Source organism: Podarcis cretensis (genome assembly GCF_951804945.1).
Source record: "Podarcis cretensis genome assembly, chromosome: 7".
Classification (NCBI taxonomy): domain Eukaryota; kingdom Metazoa; phylum Chordata; class Lepidosauria; order Squamata; family Lacertidae; genus Podarcis; species Podarcis cretensis.
The window spans coordinates 27108466-27129679 of NC_137176.1; the positions used below are offsets into that span (position 1 = coordinate 27108466).

A 21214-nucleotide genomic window follows, 5' to 3' on the forward strand; every position below is an offset into this window, starting at 1 on the left:
AGATTCCACCTAAACATTAGGAAGAACTTCCTGACAGTAAGAGCTGTTCGACAGTGGAATTTGCTGCCAAGGAGTGTGGTGGAGTCTCCTTCTTTGGAGGTCTTTAAGCAGAGGCTTGACAACCACATGTCAGGAGTGCTCTGATCGTGTTTCCTGCTTGGCAAGGGGTTGGACTCGATGGCCCTTGTGGTCTCTTCCAACTCTATGATTCTATGATTCTACAGAAATAAGCAACTCCTCTTCAATACATGGTAACCTCAAAATCCCATCTTTCTTCCAAGACAATGTGTTGTCACTTCAGTTCTCTGTGTTAATGGCTTGGTGCCACTATGATGTGACGCTCCCATGCTGCTGCTCTGCATTGGAGCGTGCTGGGTTTGCCTTGTTACTCACGGCCATTCTGTCTTTTAGAAAGCTACTCCCATTCAGAGCAGGAAGTATCAGACTAGATGGACCAACAGCATATGGCAGTTTCATACGCCCAATACCTTAAGATCACGCTCAACACCAGATGTTACACGTACAATGAGTAATATTTTATTTCATTAAAATATATTGGAAACATCTCTTGCAAAAGAGGTGGGTTCTCAATAATTTATTACTATTTACATTAGCAAATTTTGTTTTACAATCATTATACAAAAGAATACTGAAAGGTTCACAGGAGAAAGGGGCAATGTACCATATTCTTCGGAGCTTGGGGGGAAACAAATGGAGCAAGGAACTTGGAATGTATTCTGTTCTTCATTTCCTACACACAACTTCTGGCAATTCCACTAAACACCTCTATCAGTTTTATCTCAATTTAACCACCATTTCGCCTTCCTCTGGGAACTATAATTTTCAGAGGGTGTTGATAATACTCTGCTGGAGCATGGCTCACAGAAATACAGTTCTTCATATTCCCCCTGAGTAGAAGGAATGACAATTAAACCAGTTGAGGCCTATAGTTTAGATGTGCCTTTATTAAGCAGCTTCACCACAGTATGTGGTTGAATAAGCTGCGAAAACAGGTGCTTTGCCATCCTATGAGCTGGAGCCAAAACCAAGCTTAACACAGCACTATTCAGTAGTTAAAAGGCTTTGAGGCCTGCTTCTGCTGTTACCTCAAATGCTTCATGTTAACAGAGCCCACTACTGTCACCACAGAACCAGTTCTCCCACCTCATCCATGCCATTCAGGCCTACAGAAATTGTCTCTGTGCCATGCCCTCCTTCAGGGAATGCAAGAGTTGTTTACTCTTTCCCCCAAGCCAGTGGCAAGCAGAAGGGACAATGTGGCTGTCACTTTCAAGGACCTCCAAAATTGCACTTGTTTTCTTAATAGCTGTGCATGGAAGCTCTTTCAGGGCCAAAACTCTGCCTGCTGTAGAGCTATTTTGGTCAAGCTTCCAACCCCAGAAGGCAAACAGAGGGGAAAGGCCAGAGTCATAGTGGGCTAGTGGATTTTTATAAGGCTGCACCTGTTGCTGTAGCACAGCTTTAAAATGTCCACGTGTAGATGGTTGAAGCTTATTTCTGAATGCATGAGAAGGAAGAATAATGGGAGCCATAGAGGTACTCCCATCAGTCCCAGTTGACATGGACACTGGTCAAGGATGATGGATGGAAGCTGTAGTCCACAAATATATGGTGGTCCACAAGATCCTCATTCCTGCCCTAGACAGCCAGCTGACGATTCTGGTGGAAACCCTGCAATAGTGAGAATGGCAAATTCCTGGTTCTAAGACAGGGGAGAAATCCTAACAGCATTTCTAGCAGACCCATCCAAAATTCAGGTACAGTTAAAAAAATTTTTTTTTAAAAAAATTGTGCATTTCTTTCATTTTCCTCCAACTTGGGATTTAACTTGCTTGCTTCCTTTATAATTATTTTCATTATTAATTATTATTTCAAGTGAAAAAGACAGGCCCTCGGATGATTAAATAAAACCACAGGCTTAGAATAAGTTAAATTAAGCAATCCATTTATGTGCTTATTTCCTGCAGGCACGCATGACATAAGGCATCTTTCAATGAATGAACTACCATGACACTTGTTAGAAGTTGTCACTCTGAGGAATGAAAACTGAACACAGGAGGTCTTTCATTGGGAAAGGTTAAGAATGTACTTCTGGTAAGCTCGAGGGAGAAGAAATGTGGATGGTCTTTGCAAGTTCTACCGTATATCAGTAAGAACCGGCGCCACTGATTTTTGCACATTCACCAATGATTTGTCAACAGCATGGTTGCTGCGGATTTTGCTGCATGAGATAGCTCCTTGGCCTATGATGCTCCAGGTGTCTTTGCTTCATTCCTTTGGCAAAACTAATGTCTCTTTGTCCATTAGAATAGAACGGCATCTTCACAAGCTGCTTCCAGGAACCATGATAAAGAACCAAGCAGAGGTGGCAGCATCAAGACAGATGTAGCAAGCCCCTTTCTGCCTTGCATCCCATGACAAATGGAAAACTATGGGACGGTGAACGCCATGCTTAAAGACGCCCCTCTGATGTCAGCCGCAAAGTTTGGCACTCTTAGTCCAAAATATCAGTTTCAAACGGAACCAGGTGGTAGTACGACAAGTTGGTGACATACGCTGCTGGGTCATCGCTTCCCTCGAGCTCGGAGGTAAATTCGCCAACGTTTTCAAACCTAGAATGGGACAAAACAAGGAGTTCACGTCATTCCTGCTTGGTCATGCTACTGTCTTAAAAAGGGGAAATGTGCCTTGGGATGGAATGCACATAAGGAAACAGAAATTAAGCTCCTGAGAAGCGGCAGATGCCCTTGACAGAAAGCACCATGGGATAATATATGGCATCAGTAGGCAAACTCAGGCCCGGGGGTCGGATCCAGCCCAATTGCATTCTAAATCCGGCCCTGTGTTTTTACATGAGTAGTATGTGTCCTTTTATTTAAAATGCATCTCTGGGTTATTTGTGGGGCGTAGGAATTCTTTCATTCCCCTCAAATATATATCGGCCCCCACAAGGTCTGAGGGACAGTGGACCGGCCTCCTGCTGGGAAAAAAAAGTTTGCTGACCCCTGATATATGGTTTTGTTCTCCTAATCACAGTGCTGAAAACCACCAGCTTGTTCACAACAATACCAATGGTGCTAAAAGCCTTTCGCACAGGAGATAATGATTGGGACATGCCGAGTTTTCTTTGTTGTCCCCAGAAATTCTTTGTTCAGGCTCCATATTCCTTTGCTCAAGCAAAACAATGGTTTGAATTGACTGGCATGCAGACCTAGTAGCTGAAAAGGCTTGAAGGGCTACCGGACGTTGTAGCACAACTTGGTATGCAAATTATGCTCAAGTCATACCTCTTGGTTATGGCAAGCCCACTAGGCTTCAGAGTCTACACTCAAAATGTCCACAGGCCACCATTTTCCATGTCACCGAAAGCTCCCTAATAACTATATAACCAACAGACCAAAATCCTGCACCCTGATTGAAAACAAGCATTTTTCTCTCTGGGTCACCAAATAGCGTCATGTCAAATAGTCATGATGCCTCATTTTATTATAACTTAGATTGGAGGATGAAGAAAGGCAGTTAACTAGAAAGTGCTATGGCCATGGTTTTTGCAACGAATGCCCACATCTTCACTCTGAGAGCCTTTGACAGCTTCTCCAAAGGCCTTTTTACTTATCACATACCAAGCAGTGCAGAAAGAAATCCAAGCTGATATTCAATGCTAGCCCTACTCTAAGCAGGCCCATTGACATTAATTGGCACAGCTAAATAAGGTTTATTACTTTCAACGGGTCAACTCTTGACCAGAACTTGGTTGAATACAGTCCCTACTCTTAGTTACAGCTAAGATGGTAAAAAATCTCCTGTTTCTTCCATTTTGATTCCTGTGAGGTCACCCAATGACAGTAAACATGACTAAAAATTAATGTGGATGGAAAATGTTGATTGGATCTGGGCTGAGCTTGGCATCTGATGAAACAAGTGGCTGGCCGCATACTGGGGGCTCGTAACTCACCCATCTTCTACTTTAAACAACTGCATAGCTACCCAAAGTGGCTTGATGGGAGTGTAGTAAGCTGAGATGGCATATTTGGAAGCAAACACTTCATTCCTGGTGTAGTTCCATTCTGTGCACTATACGAACTGGCCTTCATTGCAGGCTGAATTCAAGCAACCACAGACGTTGTTGATAGTCAAGTGGTATCCTGAATTGAAGTTCACTTGTTCCGAAGAGATCATCTGGGAACTCCACTAAATGCCCAGGTTAATATTGGCTGCAACGCCACACATTTTCCCTAAGCTGGTGAGAGGACAGAATGTTCAGTTGTGCGTCAGGCCTGTTGTTGGTGGCCTTACATGATCTCTTCCTTGTGAATTTGCAACATTTGTAGGCATTATTTGAAAATAATAACTGCCACAGAGAACATGACTTTGTATTCAGTGGCTAGGAAACTGCCCCTCATTTTAGTCATGATCAAATAAGCTTTACATTTTAGCTAAACTAGATGAAAGATGTTTGCATTCCCTGCCTCTCTCTTGCTAGGTCATTTACCATCGCAGTGTCATGGTCCTTGCAATCTAAGACTTGCTTCTTTGAGGCTGACAAGACACTCTTAGAACATCTTGCTAGGCTGAGCTATAAATACTTTATGGTATGGCTGGATCACTTCAGCTGTTCTTCTGAACTAATATAACTGCAGCGATTAAAACACCCAGAAGGCTGCAACAATCAAGCCAATCTAATGTTCCACATGCATGAAAACCCGAGAGGAGAGACTGCCACCTACTGAATCAGAAACACCTCCTTCTGAAGGATGTTGGAAATATTTGTCTGCTTCCTATTTAACTGAAATTTAAACCAATCCCCCCTGCTACCTCAATCATCTTGCAAGACTATGTAGGTAAGGTAAGGTAAAGGACCCCTGGGCGGTTAAGTCCAGTCAAAGGCAACTATGGGGTTGTGGCGCTCATCTCACTTTCAGGCTGAGGGAGCCGGCGTTTATCCACAGACAGCCTTCCGAGTCATGTGGCCAGCAGGACTAAACCACTTCTGGCACAACAGGACACTGTGACGGAAACCAGAGCAGCGCACGGAAACACTGTTTACCTTCCCACCACAGCGGTATCTATTTATCTACTTGCACTGGTGTGCTTTTGAACTGCTAGGTTGGCAGGAGCTGGGACAGAGCAATGGGAGCTCACCCCGTCATGGGGATTCGAACCGCCAACCTTCTGGCCAGCAAGCCTAAGAGGCTCAGTGGTTTAAACCACAGTGCCACCCGCATCCCTACTATGTATTCTATGTGCATAAGCAAGTTTGCCTGCTTCAAGGCCCCACTGAAGCTCATCCAGTGTGACTACTGCTTCTGCTCCTGACATTCAATAATATGAGCAAGAGTACCAGTGGAGGATTTAGCTGTGTGGAATATGATTGCACAAGTGTTGCAAGATCCTTTTGGAATAGCTGGCCACTCAGATTAGGGTATGTACACAATGAGATCCTTGCATGCTGCTAAGAAAAAACAGGCCACTGCTATGTGCAAGGATCTGAAGACTGGAACCACTAGATCTAGTCCAAGAATGCTGCAAACCAACTGTCGATCCATTTTATTGTAATCGTTTTGGTTTTCAATCTTTTCTTTCCTCCTCCTTTCTCTTGTCTTCTGTCTTGACGTATGAAGAGTTCAGTTTTTACACTGCAAATATTTAAGTTCTTGAAGATACTGTTATCTGAAGCTAATTAACACTACTTGAGGTGACACATCAGTTACCTGCCAGAACAGAATTTCCCAGGGATCTTCTGCAGTGAAGATTGTCAACATAGCTGCCTATGAAGACCGCATTTAAAAGTTTGGTTTGGTTGCTATCTGTAAACTCTTCTCCTATCATTAAAGCAACATAGAAAACAATATTTGCAGTGGAGGAGAGAAAGAAAAGAAAAAGAGTGTTTTCAGCACCATACTAATGCCAACTGTGATTCAGCATTAGTAATATAATAACCACCTGCCTGACTCATAGTAGCTGTATTAAGAGTGCGTGTTGTTTGTTTGTTTGTTTGTGTGTGTGTGTGTGAATAGCCCACTCACCAGCATGATTGGGTTGGGTTTTTCTTAAGGTTCAATACACAATCCCAAGCAATTGAAGGGAAGTTCACAACATAAATATATATATATATTCAAAGAGAAGACAACATAAAACTGATCACACAATTGGAATCTGTTGCTGCAAGAGAGCAGTTGTGCTGATATAAAAACTAAAGGAGTGCTCCTGTGCTGGACTGGTACATTCAATCCGTAATGACTCCCTGCCACACATTATAATGGAAAACGCTGTCGGAGGAGTCCCACTTTGTATGTTAAATTATACAGGAGATTCAGATCTACAAGTGACTCATTGCTTGTAAATCTAAATTTCTTATGAATGCCCAAATAAATTCAAGACTTCAGATGCTCAGCCTCATCATGTTACTGTGGTAATGGGATAAAGACTGGCGTTTCAGAGCTCTGTCGCTGGGATAGGTGTCCAAATTATATTCAATTAGGTAAAGGCGTATACAATTTCATGGAATTTCATTCCTTGATCCATGCTGTCTCCTCTCACTACCTGCCCTAGCTCTGCTTCGACTCCTCCCAATGTCTGCCCCCATTCAATTCCTCCCTTACGCTTTTACATTCAACCCAATATAATGGAAAAACATATTGTCTAACACTGGGTGATACCTGCTTTTCAATATTGCACTATAGCCTAAACATCGCTATATTGCGATATATCACAATGTCTGAAATAAGGATGAAACTATGTAGAGGCAAACAGTAGGGCTGGGTGATGGCTGGTTTTCAACATGGTGCTATATCACCAGCTAAACTTCACGATATACTGATATATCACAATGTCTGAAATAAGGATGGAGCCGGTTTTCAAGATTGTGTTATATCATCAGCTAAACATTGCTATATACTGATGTACAGTGCTTTTTCCCTAGAAAAATAGGTGCCGGAATTCACCATGAAGTTGTTACAGTAAGTCCCACACTTTTTAACAACAACAAAAAAGAGGTGCCAGTACTGCGTACCCTTGCGTACCCCATTAAAAAAAAAGCACTGCTGATATATCACAATGTCTGAAATAAGAATGGAGTTTTGTAGAGGCATTGGCTGGCTTCACAGTTTTTCCCACATTGTGATTTTTGCATAGCACACAGACACACACATCATGATTCGCAATATATTGGCAGGTCAAAATTTATGAAACCGCTATCACAATAGGGACTTCAAACGAGTTTTGGACGATATATCGTCTAACCCTAATATTGTTCCCTCCCTGTCATCTTCCACCTCAATATTAGTTCTCAGACTTGTATCTCCAGTCTACTTTTCCTCCAGATTATGCTGCTCTTGGTAGTATGGGAGGCATTGGTCCACGGTAAACTCTCACCCCAAACTTAGATCCTGTTTGGGGTGGGACATGGAAAAGAGGTGATATATTTCATCAAACAGCTTTGTCTAACATTTTGGTTCTTGATCAACCCTGGGATGACACAAAATTATGTTGAGAATGGGCATTTATGTTTACAGGTGGAAATATTCATTCAAATACCATGTATACTTACAAATGTTCTGCTGAATCGACATCTAAGTGCTTTTCTTTCCCATTTGGTATACTGTGATCAATGACTATTGTTTCAGTGTTGGCTAAACAAAACCCATTAGATCGCATGATTTCTATGGAAGAAGAAAGAAAAAGGGGAAACATCAATATATGAGGACTAATCCCAGAAAGAAACGTGTGCCTACCTAACAAATGAGATCACAAATCAAACATTATTTGAGGAAAAGGAGACATAAATATTTCCCCCCACAAAGGAACACACCGATACAAATTTACTGTAAGCATCTCTGCTTTGTGGATTAAGCCTTAGCGAAAGGAAATTTATGGGCCATCTCTTGGATAAACAGCCTCTTTAGAAATCACTGGCAAATTCCAATTGTTCTCAGACAGAAAGCATCTTATCGTCTTTCTAGCTGTAAGACGTCAATGATGTAAACATCCTTGAGGAGTCCACAAGGGAAAAAATGAGGGGGTGTATGTTGTTGTTTAGTTGTGTCTGACTCTTCGTGACCCCATGGACCAGAGCACGCCAGGCACACCTGTCTTCCACTGCCTCCCGCAGTTTGGTCAAACTCATGCTGGTAGCTTCGAGAACACTGTCCAACCATCTCGTCCTCTGTCGTCCCCTTCTCCTTGTGCCCTCCATCTTTCCCAACATCAGGGTCTTTTCCAGGGAGTCTTCTCTTCTCATGAGGTGGCCAAAGTATTGGAATCTCAGCTTCAGGATCTGTCCTTCCAGTGAGCACTCAGGACAGATCCATTCCTTAAGAATGGATAGGTTTGATCTTCTTGCAGTCCATGGGACTCTCAAGAGTCTCCTCCAGCACCATAATTCAAAAGCATCAATTCTTCGGCGATCAGCCTTCTTTATGGTCCAGCTCTCACTTCCATACATTGTGGGGGTGTATGACCACAGTTAAAAGAAGTGGAGCAATTGGTATTTAAATAACCCTACCTCCCAATAAGATCCTTTAAGCCCATGGTCTAAAATTACCAATTGGGCCAAACTGAATCATGGGACATGCCCAATCAGACACCCAAAACTGAACTTGGAGAGCTGAAAGCATATTTTAGGGTACAATGCCGCCCTCCCACCCCACCCCGAGAAATTGAATTGATAAGTGGGATCTATTGAAGCATTAGTGTTGTGAACCTTTCACTTATCTCCACATATAGCTCTGGTGGCAGCGACCCAAAAGTGCTTTATTTGCTAAGCAGAATCAACAAGGGCAAAAGGTTGGATGGGCGACTACATGAGAACACTGACTCCTGCTGGCTATATGTGGCATTTCATTCTTCTTTGGGTCAGCCTGGATAGCTTAGTTGGTTAGAGCATGGTGCTGATAATGCCAAGGCTGCAAGTTTGATCCCCGTAAGGGACAGCTGCATATTCCTGCATTGCAGGGGGTTGGACTAGATGATCCTTGGGTTCCCTTCCAACTCTACCATCCTATGATTCTATATAATGTGTGTAAATAATGCCAGTGACCTTCTTCCAAACAAACTGACTCCTGCATGAGCACTGTACCCTTGGAATAGCTCCCCACTTGGAAGTGGGACGCATATGCATAACAAGAAACATTTGACTTTTGATTCCTCAACTGTGACAGAAACCGTTATGATGGGGATTGTAAACTTCTCAGTATTCAATTAGCGTGGGAGGCTGCAATTCTGTTTGTCTTGAACTGAATTTTGCCAAGAAATGACAGCCTTTGGTAACAGATTTTCAATGGGAGGAAAAGAGAGGGGGGAGGAGAGAGAATGAAAGGGCTCTTGTACCTTACACGCCAGTGTTTTGTGCAAAAATAATGGAGAAATTCTCTAATTAGGTACAGAATTTTAAAGCCAGAAACTTTATTCCGGGAACCCCTAAAAGATTCTGCTCACTTTGTCACACTAACCTGGCTGTGCAAGATGAAACTAAACCGTCTGTTATTTTTGGTTTTAAGCATATTCTCATTATCTTCACTCAGACACAACACTTGAGCAGAAGGATGATTCTTCTGCCTATTCTGAGCTTAGTAAAAGCACATTTATTGTTAAGTTTTCTATCAGTTCCCTGTCTCTGCTGCCCTCCTTCTCCTAACCCATCAGGAAGTGCACTTAAAGTATGACTCATCTTCTGCAACAAAGGATTGTACTGCAGACTGAGACGTAAACTCCAGACTCAAGCCTCTTACCATCTGGTATGCTTTCCTTCCTCTTTAATCTGGAGAGAGACTGTTTTGGGAACAGGCTTTTCTTTATTGAATACAAAATATGTCCTCCCTTTCCCCTTTCCAATCTTCTTTGGATGATAACAAATGGCCAACAAACAAAACCGCAGCAGATCTAATGTGAAATATGACCAGAATATTATTTTGCTTTGCTTTTCTCCCCACACAGAATCATTGAATTGTAGAATTAGAAAAGACTCTGAGCATCATCCATTCTAACACCCTGCAATGCAGGAATCTCAACCAAAGCGCACCATGATGGCCATCCAAACTCCGCTTAGAAACCTCCAAGGAAGAAGAGTCCACCACCTTATGAGAGAACACATTCCGCTGTCAAACAGCTTGGAATCGCCTTTCTTGCAATTTGAATCCATTGGTTTGGACCCTACCCTCCAGAGCAGGGCAAGCTTACCCCATCTTCCCCGTGACAGCCCTTAGATATTTGAAGATGGCTATCATATCTCCTTGCCAACAAAGGTCCGTATAGTAAAAGCTATGGTTTTCCCAGTATTGATGTATGGAAGTGAGAGCTGGACCATAAAGTGATCGCCGAAGAATTGATGCTTTTAAATTATGGTGCTGGAGAGTCCCATGGACTGCAAGAAGATCAAACCTCTCCATTCTTAAGGAAATCAGCCCTGAGTGCTCACTGGAAGGACAGATCCTGAAGCTGAGGCTCCAATACTTTGGCCACCTCATGAGAAGAGAAGACTCCCTGGAAAAAACCCTGATGTTGGGAAAGATGGAGGGCACAAGGAGAAGGGGACGACAGAGGACAAGATGGTTGGACAGTGTTCTCAAAGCTACCAGCATGAGTCTGACCAAACTGTGGGAGGCAGTGGAAGACAGGAGTGCCTGGCGTGCTCTGGTCCATGGGGTCACGAAGAGTCGGACACGACTAAACGACTAAACAACAACATCATATCTCCTCTCATTCCCTGTGGATCACCCAGTCAACAGAGCATGAGACACTTAATCTCAGGATTGTGGGTTCGAGCTCCACATTGGGCAAAAGATTCCTGCACTGTAAGGGGTTGGATCAGATGAGCATTGTGGCCCCTTTCAACTCTACAATTCTATGATTCTTATCCAGGCTAAACATACCCAACCGTTCCTCATCAGGCTTGGCTTCCAGACCCTTGATCATGTTGGTTGCCCTCCTCTGCACATATTGCAGCTTGTCAACATCCTTCCTAAACTGTGCCTCCCAGAACAGCACACAGTATTCCAAGGGTGGTCTGACCAAGGCAGAAAAGAGTGGGATTATTGCTTCCCTTGATTGTGACACTAGACTTCTGTTGATGCAGCCTAGAATAGCATTAGCTTTTTTTTTCTTGCATCCTTGAGACTACAGCTTTTCTCTTCCAAGGTTAAATACTACCTTAGCAGTTAGCAAAAACACTGGATAATTCTACCCTGCAAGATTCTAGAAACATAGGAAGCTGCCTTACACTGAGTCATCCGTGTGTCTAGCTCAGTGTTGTCTACACTGAATGACAGCTGCTCTCAAGGGTCTCCGATAGGGGTGCCCCCCCATCTGAAGATGCCAGAGATTGAACCACAGTTGCTTCACCAGTGAGTCACAGCCTTTCTGAATGGGACGTCAACTTTCAAAGGAAAGGAGAGGGAATATACAGATCCTATCTCCCTCCTGCCTGAAGTGGACCTCTGCCCCCTCTGCCTCTTTCCAAGTCCTTCTTTAAATGGTTTTTTGATTCAGTTAGCCCTTCTTCTTCTTCTTCTTCTTCTTCTTCTTCTTCTTCTTCTTCTTCTTCTTCTTCACTGTGGAGGCCAATTCCGGATCGCTCAAACCCCCTGCTTCTAGCATCTCCCAGCTCATCTCTTCTGCAGACTGCTTTTCTGTGTCCCACCATCAGGATCCGGGATCTAAGTTGTTGTCTTCTGTGCCCTCTTGGACAGACGGCTCTCACCACTCTTCCTCATCCAGCCAGCCCCTGACACAATAGGACTCAGCACCTGATGGAGGGCAGTTCTCCTGGACAGGTTGCTGAGCCGAGAGGGTGCAAAACTGAGAAGATACATGATTGAGAAGATCCACTTGGGGTGCCAAATTATGGGCTCACAAATGGCGCCATATTATGAAAGATTACCAAAGTCCTCCCACCTGCTTTTTCTTCTTCTTTGGCGATCACTCGTAGCCAAGTAAAATTATCTTCCATAAACATGGTTTTAATAATGAGTCCATCAGTGACTGTGGAGGCCAATTCTGGACCCACACGTCCTTCCACAGTGGGGACATTGGTTTCCGGGTGGGAGTTGATCATGGTGTGGATTTGCCAAGCGCGCCTTCCTCTTAGCACATTCCTCCTTTTCGTGCTGAGTTTGAGCATCTTCAAAGCCCATGACACCTTTGTAAAGGATGTTCTCCAACTGGAGCGCTCGCAGGCCAGTGCTTCCCAGTTGTTGGTGTTTATACTACATTTTTTTTTAGATTTGCCTTGAGAGAGGCTTTAAACCTCTTTTGTTGAAAGCATTACGCTTTCCATTTTTAAGCTTGGAATAGAGTAGTTGTTTTGGAAGGCGATAATCAGGCATCCGCACAACATGACCAGTCCAACGAAGCTGATGTTGAAGAATCATTGCTTCTTTATATGATTTTTGCTTCAGTTAGCTAAAACGTATAAGACTGAATCAAACAAAGCTTTACATTGTACTTTAGAATCAGAGAACTGGAGGGTTTGAAAGGACGACTAGAGTCATCTAATCCACGCCCCTGTAATGCAGGAATCTTTTGCCCAATGTGGGGCTCAATTCCATGACCCTGTGATGAAGAGTCTCATGCTTTGTCAACTGAGCCGCCCCAGGGAGTCTTTAGTATGATGTCCAAACACAGCCATTATAGAAAGCTGGTGTAGGCAATGTGGTTCCATCCAGATGTTGTTGGACTACAACTCCCACCCTTCCTGCCACGCTGGCTGGGCCTGTTGCAATCTGGAGTCCAACAAAGTCTGGAGGATGCCACATTGGTTATTTTTGAAAGGGACCTTGGAAGCATCTAACAACATTCGGAAGCATTTTACAGTGGTGGGAGGAACTGCTGTTATTCCAACATGTGTTCAGCTCCCTGTGTGACTGTCCTGAACAGTATTATCCAAGATCAGCACACACAAAAACTAGATTACACCCCCTAACCACTTTAGATAATAGCTACTGAAGAGGTTACTTAAGAATTATCACAGCAGCCCAGATCATCTTGTCAATTACCATGTCTCCAGTAGCATCCAGTTTCAAAGAAAATTAGAAGGCATGGGGAAACAATGAAGTAATTCTCATTTTTGGAGTAAAATCCTTTGAGAAGCCTTAGGAAAGGGGGGAGGATAGAGTGAAAGTGACTCTCTTTTGAACCATATGGATGAAGATGGGTAAAACAGTAATCTTAACTATTGTCACTAAAGCAAGTTGATAACTCTTACCTGATATTTTAACTGGACTTTGAAAGCTTGGTTGAATTTTATGGACATTGTCGTTTTTTAACACCTGATCTAAAGGAGATCTTTCGAAGAAGGTGAGGACGACTTCTGATCTGGAGTACTGGAGAAAAAAGGATAAAGAAGAAAAATATAATTACAAGAGCTCAGGAACGGGAGGAAATCTCATCTGAGAGTTCATTTTCATGGTTGCCTTATTTACTGAAGGAGCACATTCTAAGCAGGGTCAACAAGACACAATAATGGCAGCCATGCATGTTTAAACATGGAATTGCCCCAATAATATAGAAAGTGCAAGAGTGGGATCTGGTTTTAACCACAAAGGCAACACACAGTGAAGGGTCCAGGATCCCCTCTGGGCTTGCCACCTACTTCTTTGCTGCCCCTAGAGAGAAGAACATAAGAAAAACCTGCTGGGTCACATCAATGGTACATTGAGATTAGCATCCTATTCTCACAGTGCCCAACTAGATGTTTGTGGGACACTAAGGAGCAGAACATGAAGACAAAAGCATTCCCCCCCCCCCGTAGATTCCAGCAACTGATATTCAGAAGCATTACTGCCTCTGACGGTGGTTGGTAGGCATCCTTTATCCTCCATGTCTAATCCACTTTTAATCCAAGTTGGTGGCTTTAACTGCTTCCTATGGGACCAAGTCCCCTGGTCCTAGATCAGGCATAGGCAAACTCAGCCCTCCAGCTGTTTTGGGACTACAACTCCCATCATCCCTAGCTAACAGAACCAGTGGTCAGGGATGATGGGAGTTGTAGTCCCAAAACATCTGGAGGGCCAAGTTTGCCTATGCCTGTCCTACATCTTACAAAATTCAGTCCTATGGGTTGTCCATGGGTTCTGGTATCATGAGAGAGGAAGAAAAACCGCTATCCACTTTTCTCCATACCATGCCCAGTTTTAGAAAGTTTTCAAAATGGATGGAAGCTGATTCGAGAGAAACACATCCAACAGCAGTTTTCCCCAAGAAATTCCTGGATAGATACGGATTGTGGCTACTGTCATGAGTTTGCTTCTTCCAATGCTAGTGCGGCGAGAGCACTGGAGGCAGGATAAATTGTACCCAGCCAACACCCCCCATGAGCTATGCACCATACTGGATACATCCTGTCACTCCTGTTGGGTCAAATACTTTTACAAAGAAGGAGGGGAAGATCGACCCCATTCCCATGACAGCCCTGCTTCTGTGTCAGCTGTAGATCTACAACGTTTCTCAGGATTTGCTTGACGGATTTGTTTCTGCATTTCTTAGTGGTGACGAAAAGGTGGAATAAACTCTCCCACACAGTATGCACACATAACAACCGCTAGCGTTAAGCAAGCATCTCCAAGCGTCTCTCTCAAATTGCAGTGGTAGTGATTTCAATGGGCAATCATTGCAGTGGCTGTTTGATTCAGTGTTGGACTGAATCAGACCACTGGTCCACCAAGTTCACGGTGGTCTGCATCCACTGGCAGTGGTTTTCAATGTTTTCAGGCAGGGGGATTTCCCAGCCCTACCTGGAGAGACCGGGGATTGAACTTGGAACCTTCTGCATGCAAAGCAGATGACGCTACCATTAGGCTACAGCCCTTCCCCAGTGCAGGCTGCCCAATGGATTGAGTTTCACATGAAAAAAAATGCTATTCGCCTATTACCTTTTACGGATTTCCATAAATTCCAAGAATGGATGCAACTGAATGGAATGAGGGCTTTATTTAGCAGGAAGAATCAGAAGCCCAGAGACCAAAACAAGGAAAATGACCCATGGGGAAGTTGAGAATACAGAGCTAGTGTATCACAGAGCTAGTGTATCACAGCTGTTAAGACCACAACCTATAAGGTGGTAGCCCCGGTTTGCATCAGTAAGTCTTCGCATCTGCTCCACTTACCTTCCAAGGCATGTTTATAATATTCTTAAGGAGCTTCTCTACATCATTAAGCCTGGCTTCTATGTCGTGAGACTCCTTAATGGTGATTAGTCCTGGAAACAAAGAAGATCTGTAAGGAACGTGGGGTGTGGAGAGACCAAACACACAGCATCGTATAGAGGAACCGGCTTTTCATTTTCTTCAGTTATATGCATTCAAGTATACATTTAACGCTGAACCTATCCTAGCCTGAGGACTTCAACATGGCTAAAAATCGATTAGACAGCTGATTTTATTAGAAGGCTATGATGCATATTCCTCAGCCCTTTGCTAGATTATCTAAGCCTGCCCCCCATACATCATTACTCAATGGCAGTCTTAAAAGATATATATTAGGTCTTATGGCAATCTGGATTGTGTTATGAATGCTCCATCTATCATTGGCAGAACACTCAGAAAGCAGCACAAGGGAGGTTCAAAGACCTCAGGTGTAAAGGGTTTCTAAAATTAATCTAAATTTTAGCTTTGTAGAGTGTCCATACAGTTCCACAACTGCAAGGTCACCACTGAGAAGGCCTCCTCTTATTTCCTAGACGTGGCACACACTGATGCTAAGAACATAGGAAGCTGCCTTCTACTGAGGCAGCCCATTGGTCCATCTAGCCAGACATTGTCTACCCTGATTGGTGGTGGCTCTGTGGGGTTTCAGACGGAGGACATTCGCAGCTCTACCTCGAGATGTTGGGATTGAGCTAGGGACCTGCTTCACACAAGGCTCTACCACTGAGCCACAGCTGCTCCTGACCCTTGGTTGACCTTTAAGATGTCCCTGCCCCATGTTTCCATCCTGGGTCACAACTCTGACTCTAGGGAACAGCCACCTCCATGGAAACTCATCAATGCCAATTGTTCTGGAACTTCTAGAGGCAGATTAAGACTTAGTTTTAACCACTTTCATTGAACATATATCAGATTGTTATTGCCTTCTTTTAAATGTGTGTGTTTCCGTGTGTGTGTTTTAATTACTGGTTTATGTTACCATGAACTGGCAATACATCTACCATAAGGGAAAGGCATATGTGTGAAGGTCACAGTACAGTGGTACCTCGGGTTACATACACTTCAGGTTACATACGCTTCAGGTTACAGACTCCGCCAACCCAGAAATATTACCTCAGGTTAAGAACTTTGCTTCAGGATGAGAACAGAAATTGTACAGCAGCGGCGCAGGAGGCCCCATTAGCTAAAGTGGTCTTCAGGTTAAGAACAATTTCAGGTTAAGAACAGACCTCCGGAACGAATTAAGTTCTTAACCCAAGGTACCACTGTACCTCTGAATGTGTTTTATTTTAAGCCATAGGAATGAATGAACACCACTCATTAATATGAAAAGGAGGGCATGTCCCAGGGATGATACTGGGATAGGTTTAAGCCTGTTCTCTACTGTTGTTGTCCCAGCCATGCAATATCTAATGGTTGAGAGTCAAACCTAATTCTATCTGCATAGTCCATCCTAGGTTCTGTCTCTTCGTCACTTTAGTGTGTGATGCTGAGAAACGGTCTTTTAAAGAGGTATCTGTTCCTATTATCTTATTATGTATATTGTCTTATGATTTGGTATGCATTTATTGTATTTAATTAAAAGTAAAGCTGGCTTGATGTCAATGTTAAAGGCAGAGGAGAAGTTCAGGAATCAAAATGCAAAATAAATTTTAGGAAGTGCTGTGACAATCGCATGTGCTGATATATATATATATATATATATATATATATATATACACACACACACACACATACCCAATCCAAGAGCTGCTATATGGAGAGACAGATTAAAAATGTCAATTCCATGGCAATTTCCAAGACATCCAGCAGAGAGCAGCATAATGCCACATATAACCTAAGATTAACTCATAAGGGAAAAGCAACTATATAATATGCAAGCATCCTGAGATCATTTGGCAAAACCATCTTTTTACTAAAATTTATTTAGTATTTCATGCAAACCGCCGTGAGAACTTTTGATGGACAAGTGATGCAGATGTTTAGGAAGTAAATGAGCAAGCAAAGAGTACAGATCTCTGCCCCAAGGAAATTGCAGTCTAGTTGATGGTGCAGGAAACAAGTAAACAGAGGCGGAAGGAAAAGAAGGGGAGGGTAATAAGCCAAGGTTATATCTCACATTTCTGTTTCACTTAGAGACACTAATAAGCGGCAAAGTTGTCTCTAAGTGAAAGCTGCCTGTTTATAATCAGACTGCCACCTGGCAGAAGTGCAGTTTCAAGAATTCCCTACATGGTGATCTCAAAACCACCTATAGAAACTTTGTTCCATTAATGAAATAGAGCCAGTAAGTGCTAAAAGTTAACTTTTCCACTCCAAAAGCCATAGATGATAGGATAAGATAAGATAAGATAAACTTTATTCACATTAACCAACGGCCATAGCAACATAAAACAAGCAATATATACAAATAAAATATATTTCAAAAAGTAAAAACCAAAAGTTGTTTTTCACCGCCTCTAACCATATAGCACCTTGAAAGACCTACATTGGCTCCCAGTATGTTTCCGAGCACAATTCAAAGTGTTGGTGCTGACCTTTAAAGCCCTAAATGGCCTCAGTCCTGTATACCTGAAGGAGCGTTTCTACCCCCATTGTTCAGCCCAGACACTGAGGTCCAGTTCCGAGGGCCTTCTGGTGGTTCCCTCACTGCTAGTGAGGTTACAGGGAACCAGGCAGAGGGCCTTCTCGGTGGTGGTGCCCATCAGATGTCAAGGAAATAAACTTTTAGGAGACATCTGAAGGTAGCCCTGTTTAGGGAAGTTTTTAATGTTTGAAGTTTTATTCTGTTTTTAATATTTTGTTGAAAGCTGCCCAGAGTGGCTGGGGAAACCCAGGCAGATGGGCGGGGTAGAAATAATAAGTTGCTGCTGCTGCTGCTGCTGCTGCTGCGCTTTCTTTAGACAAACCCCAAAGTTGTTGAGTTTGACTTGTCTAAGAATCCAGCAGTACTAGCTATATCTAGACTGCAAGGCACATGTCCTGAATAGGATATCCCAATGGTCCCTTTTGAATGCAAAAGCCCCTTCCAGTGAGGGCTCCTTAAAACCATCTTCTCCAGCCTTTCTGACCATTGAGGTAAGGCTGTTGGGGGAAAGAGGAAAAGCCTTTTCAGTGGTGGCACACTATTTTTGGAACCTCCTCAGAGTGACCCACCTAGTACCAACACTGTTCTATTTTCAGCAACAGTCAAAGGCATTTTTTCTTTCCTCATCTTTTTTTTTTGGGGGGGGGATATTTTTGGTTTTTAATATGTCTGGGTTTGGTTTTGTTGCTTTTTTAAAATGAAATTTCTATTATCTTTGGAAACAGCTCCGGACGTTCTGCTGAAGGCTTTTAAATAAATAAATAAAATGTGTCCGCTACTTAAGAGATTTCCAGGGTTCGTTGAACAGAAGCAACTGCAATTCAACTACAAGCGTGTCCTAACAAATGTTAGCAGCATGTTTGGAAAGAATTTTCCCTTAGGTTAGATTAACCTGAATGTGGAAGCATTTTGGAGGGGTGGGGCCGCAGGTTGGCTTGTGTCATAGTTATGTGCTTGCTCAGATATCTGGGTGGGATCATTTAAGTGTGTCTCGTTACATTTATGCCTTGATCTGCATGCACTGCTATCATGGTATACACACTCTGACTGCTTCTAGCTTGCTATAATCTCCAAGCTGTGAACTATGTTTGGGTTGTTGGATTGGAGGAGGACACTCAGTTGTACAGACTTTGAGGCTCAGAGCCACTGCAGCCCCTTAATCCACAATACATTTTAGAAAGTGGCTTGCCTGTCTGTCTGTTCTCTGTGCATTCGGGTGCCTCTCGAGATATCATCGCAAACTCAGCAAGCGGGTTCCAGAAGCGAGAGAGGCTGTGTCTTCATTTGGATGCCCCATGGCATTTTAAATCAAGATGGCAGACCAAAATGTGACTTTGGTATGACTTCTCCCAATTTTGGACGTGATGGGTCCAAACTCACAAATTACACTATTCATCATTATTTTTCACCACAATGTTGGTTGGTTTCTAAGAAATCCCGGGCAGCACTCGCATGGGCATAGCCAGGATTTGGGGGGGGGGGGGAGGGCAGAACCGATGTGATTGGTCAGTTAGTTAAGTACTTCTATTATTTTACTTGATCTGGGGGAGGGCAGCTGCCCCTTGCTCCCCCTTGGCTACTCCCATGGCGCTGGGCACTCCTGCTAGTACTGTTAACAAAGGTCTTATAATGACCACCTACTTGCAGTTTGCCAAATTCTGGACGAAATTTGGGTGAGATGCAAAGAATTGCAACCCCAGAACTACAGTTCCCAAGCACTATAGGAAGAGGGAATGACTACTCAAATCAAGTTAAGAATGCAGTCCTGATCTCATCTATCAGGAAGTAAGTTTCACTGAGCTCAAAGGGGCTTACATCTGAGTAAACCTATTTAGGATTACAGTGCACGCACATAGCCATCAGTGAAGCTGATGAGCAAATCCCCTTGAAAAGAATAAGTGGCAAGTGTATTTGTTTGCAACACTCCTTGTCTGGTGACATTAAATGACATAATACAATTGGTAGGTGGACAGAGTTTGGTAGAAATGGCCACACAGGCCAAATGAGGCCTGTGAGATGGAAGGTCCTCACCCCCTAGACCAGACTCTCAATACAATGATGAACTTCAGGGGGAAAATGATAGCTGTAGCGTTCATACAGTTACAAAATTCTACAGTGTCATCTTGGGTGTCTTTACAAGCAAATCGCTGAAATTTGTTTCCTAGTTTACTTTCTAGTAGAAACCATCTTCCAGGAGAAACAATCTTCCAAACCTGTGAGCAAAAAACCAACCCCTTCTTATATTAAGTACCTAAAATTAGCAACTCTGTGGTCAGATAGTTTGGAAAGAATAAAACTGCTTTGACATATATGAGTATCCGTCTCCAAACTGTCAAACATGAGAAATGTTACCTGACTTCACTGTTACATGGGTAAAACTTGCTGAAAGAGCAAGAAGAGATTTGTGTTGTTCTCTGTGGGCATTTTGTCTGAAAGTAGATTACAGCATTTACAGCTGTCATTTGAAATTACAGTTAACAGCCGTCTTTGAAACTGCAAACTTCTTCCATACCTCATAGCCTCCTCTGTTACATATAATTTCAGAAGTGTGAGGAACTATGTTTAATGTCATCGCGCTTAGTCAAACTTATTGAGGCGCCAAGTCATCCCGTAATCATGAGAAACACCACATCAGCTTCACGTCTCTCTTCTGGGCTTTCACAAAATGGTGCCCAGATACTTCCAAGCTAATCTCCAGAACCGTAATGCAAAAAAACTTGCTCTTTTAAAGGTGAGATTCTGAAAATGCAGAATCCCACCAAATTCCATAGTTCTGCGACATATTTAGAGAACTGCATGATACAGAGCCCTGTGGATTATATAGGTTCCCATATCATTTTTGCTATGATCATTTATATACTTGCAAGGTTGTTCTTTAGTCATTTAGTCGTGTCCGACTCTTTGTGACCCCATGGACCAGAGCACACCAGGCACTCCTGTCTTCCACTGCCTCCCGCAGTTTGGTCAAACCCATGCTGGTAGCTTCGAGAACACTGTCCAACCATCTCGTCCTCTGTCGTCCCCTTCTCCTTGTGCCCTCCATCTTTCCCAACATCAGGGTTTTTTCCAGGGAGTCTTCTCTTCTCATGAGGTGGCCAAAGTATTGGAGCCTCAGCTTCAGGATCTGTCCTTCCAGTGAGCACTCAGGGCTGATTTCCTTAAGAATAGATAGGTTTGATCTTCTTGCAATCCATGGGACTCTCAAGAGTCTCCTACTTGCAAGGTACAGGTAAAGGCAAAGGCAAAGGGACCCCTGACCATTAGGCCCAGTCGTGACCGACTCTGGGGTTGCGGCGCTCATCTCGCTTTATTGGCCGAGGGAGCTGGCGTACAGCTTCCGGGTCATGTGGCCAGCATGACTAAGCCGCTTCTGGCGAACCAGAGCAGTGCATGGAAACGCCGTTTACCTTCCCACTGGAGTGGTACCTATTTATCTACTTGCACTTTGACATGCTTTCGCACTGCTAGG

The 21214-nt window shown here is 43.3% G+C and overlaps 1 protein-coding gene across 1 annotated transcript in view; it reads right to left on the minus strand.

The window, feature by feature from the left end:
• Nucleotides 1–514: 514 nt before the first annotated feature.
• PXDC1 (PX domain containing 1) overlaps nucleotides 515–21214 on the minus strand; it is a 38216-nt gene continuing 17516 nt past the window's right edge. Inside the window, exons 2-5 of the mRNA XM_079985111.1 lie at nucleotides 15120–15211; nucleotides 13220–13337; nucleotides 7571–7682; nucleotides 515–2633 (exon numbers count right to left, since the gene is read on the minus strand). Coding sequence (XP_079841237.1) covers nucleotides 2516–2633; nucleotides 7571–7682; nucleotides 13220–13337; nucleotides 15120–15211 — 440 coding nt within the window. The 3' untranslated portion in view covers nucleotides 515–2515. The remainder of the gene's footprint in view (nucleotides 2634–7570; nucleotides 7683–13219; nucleotides 13338–15119; nucleotides 15212–21214) is intronic.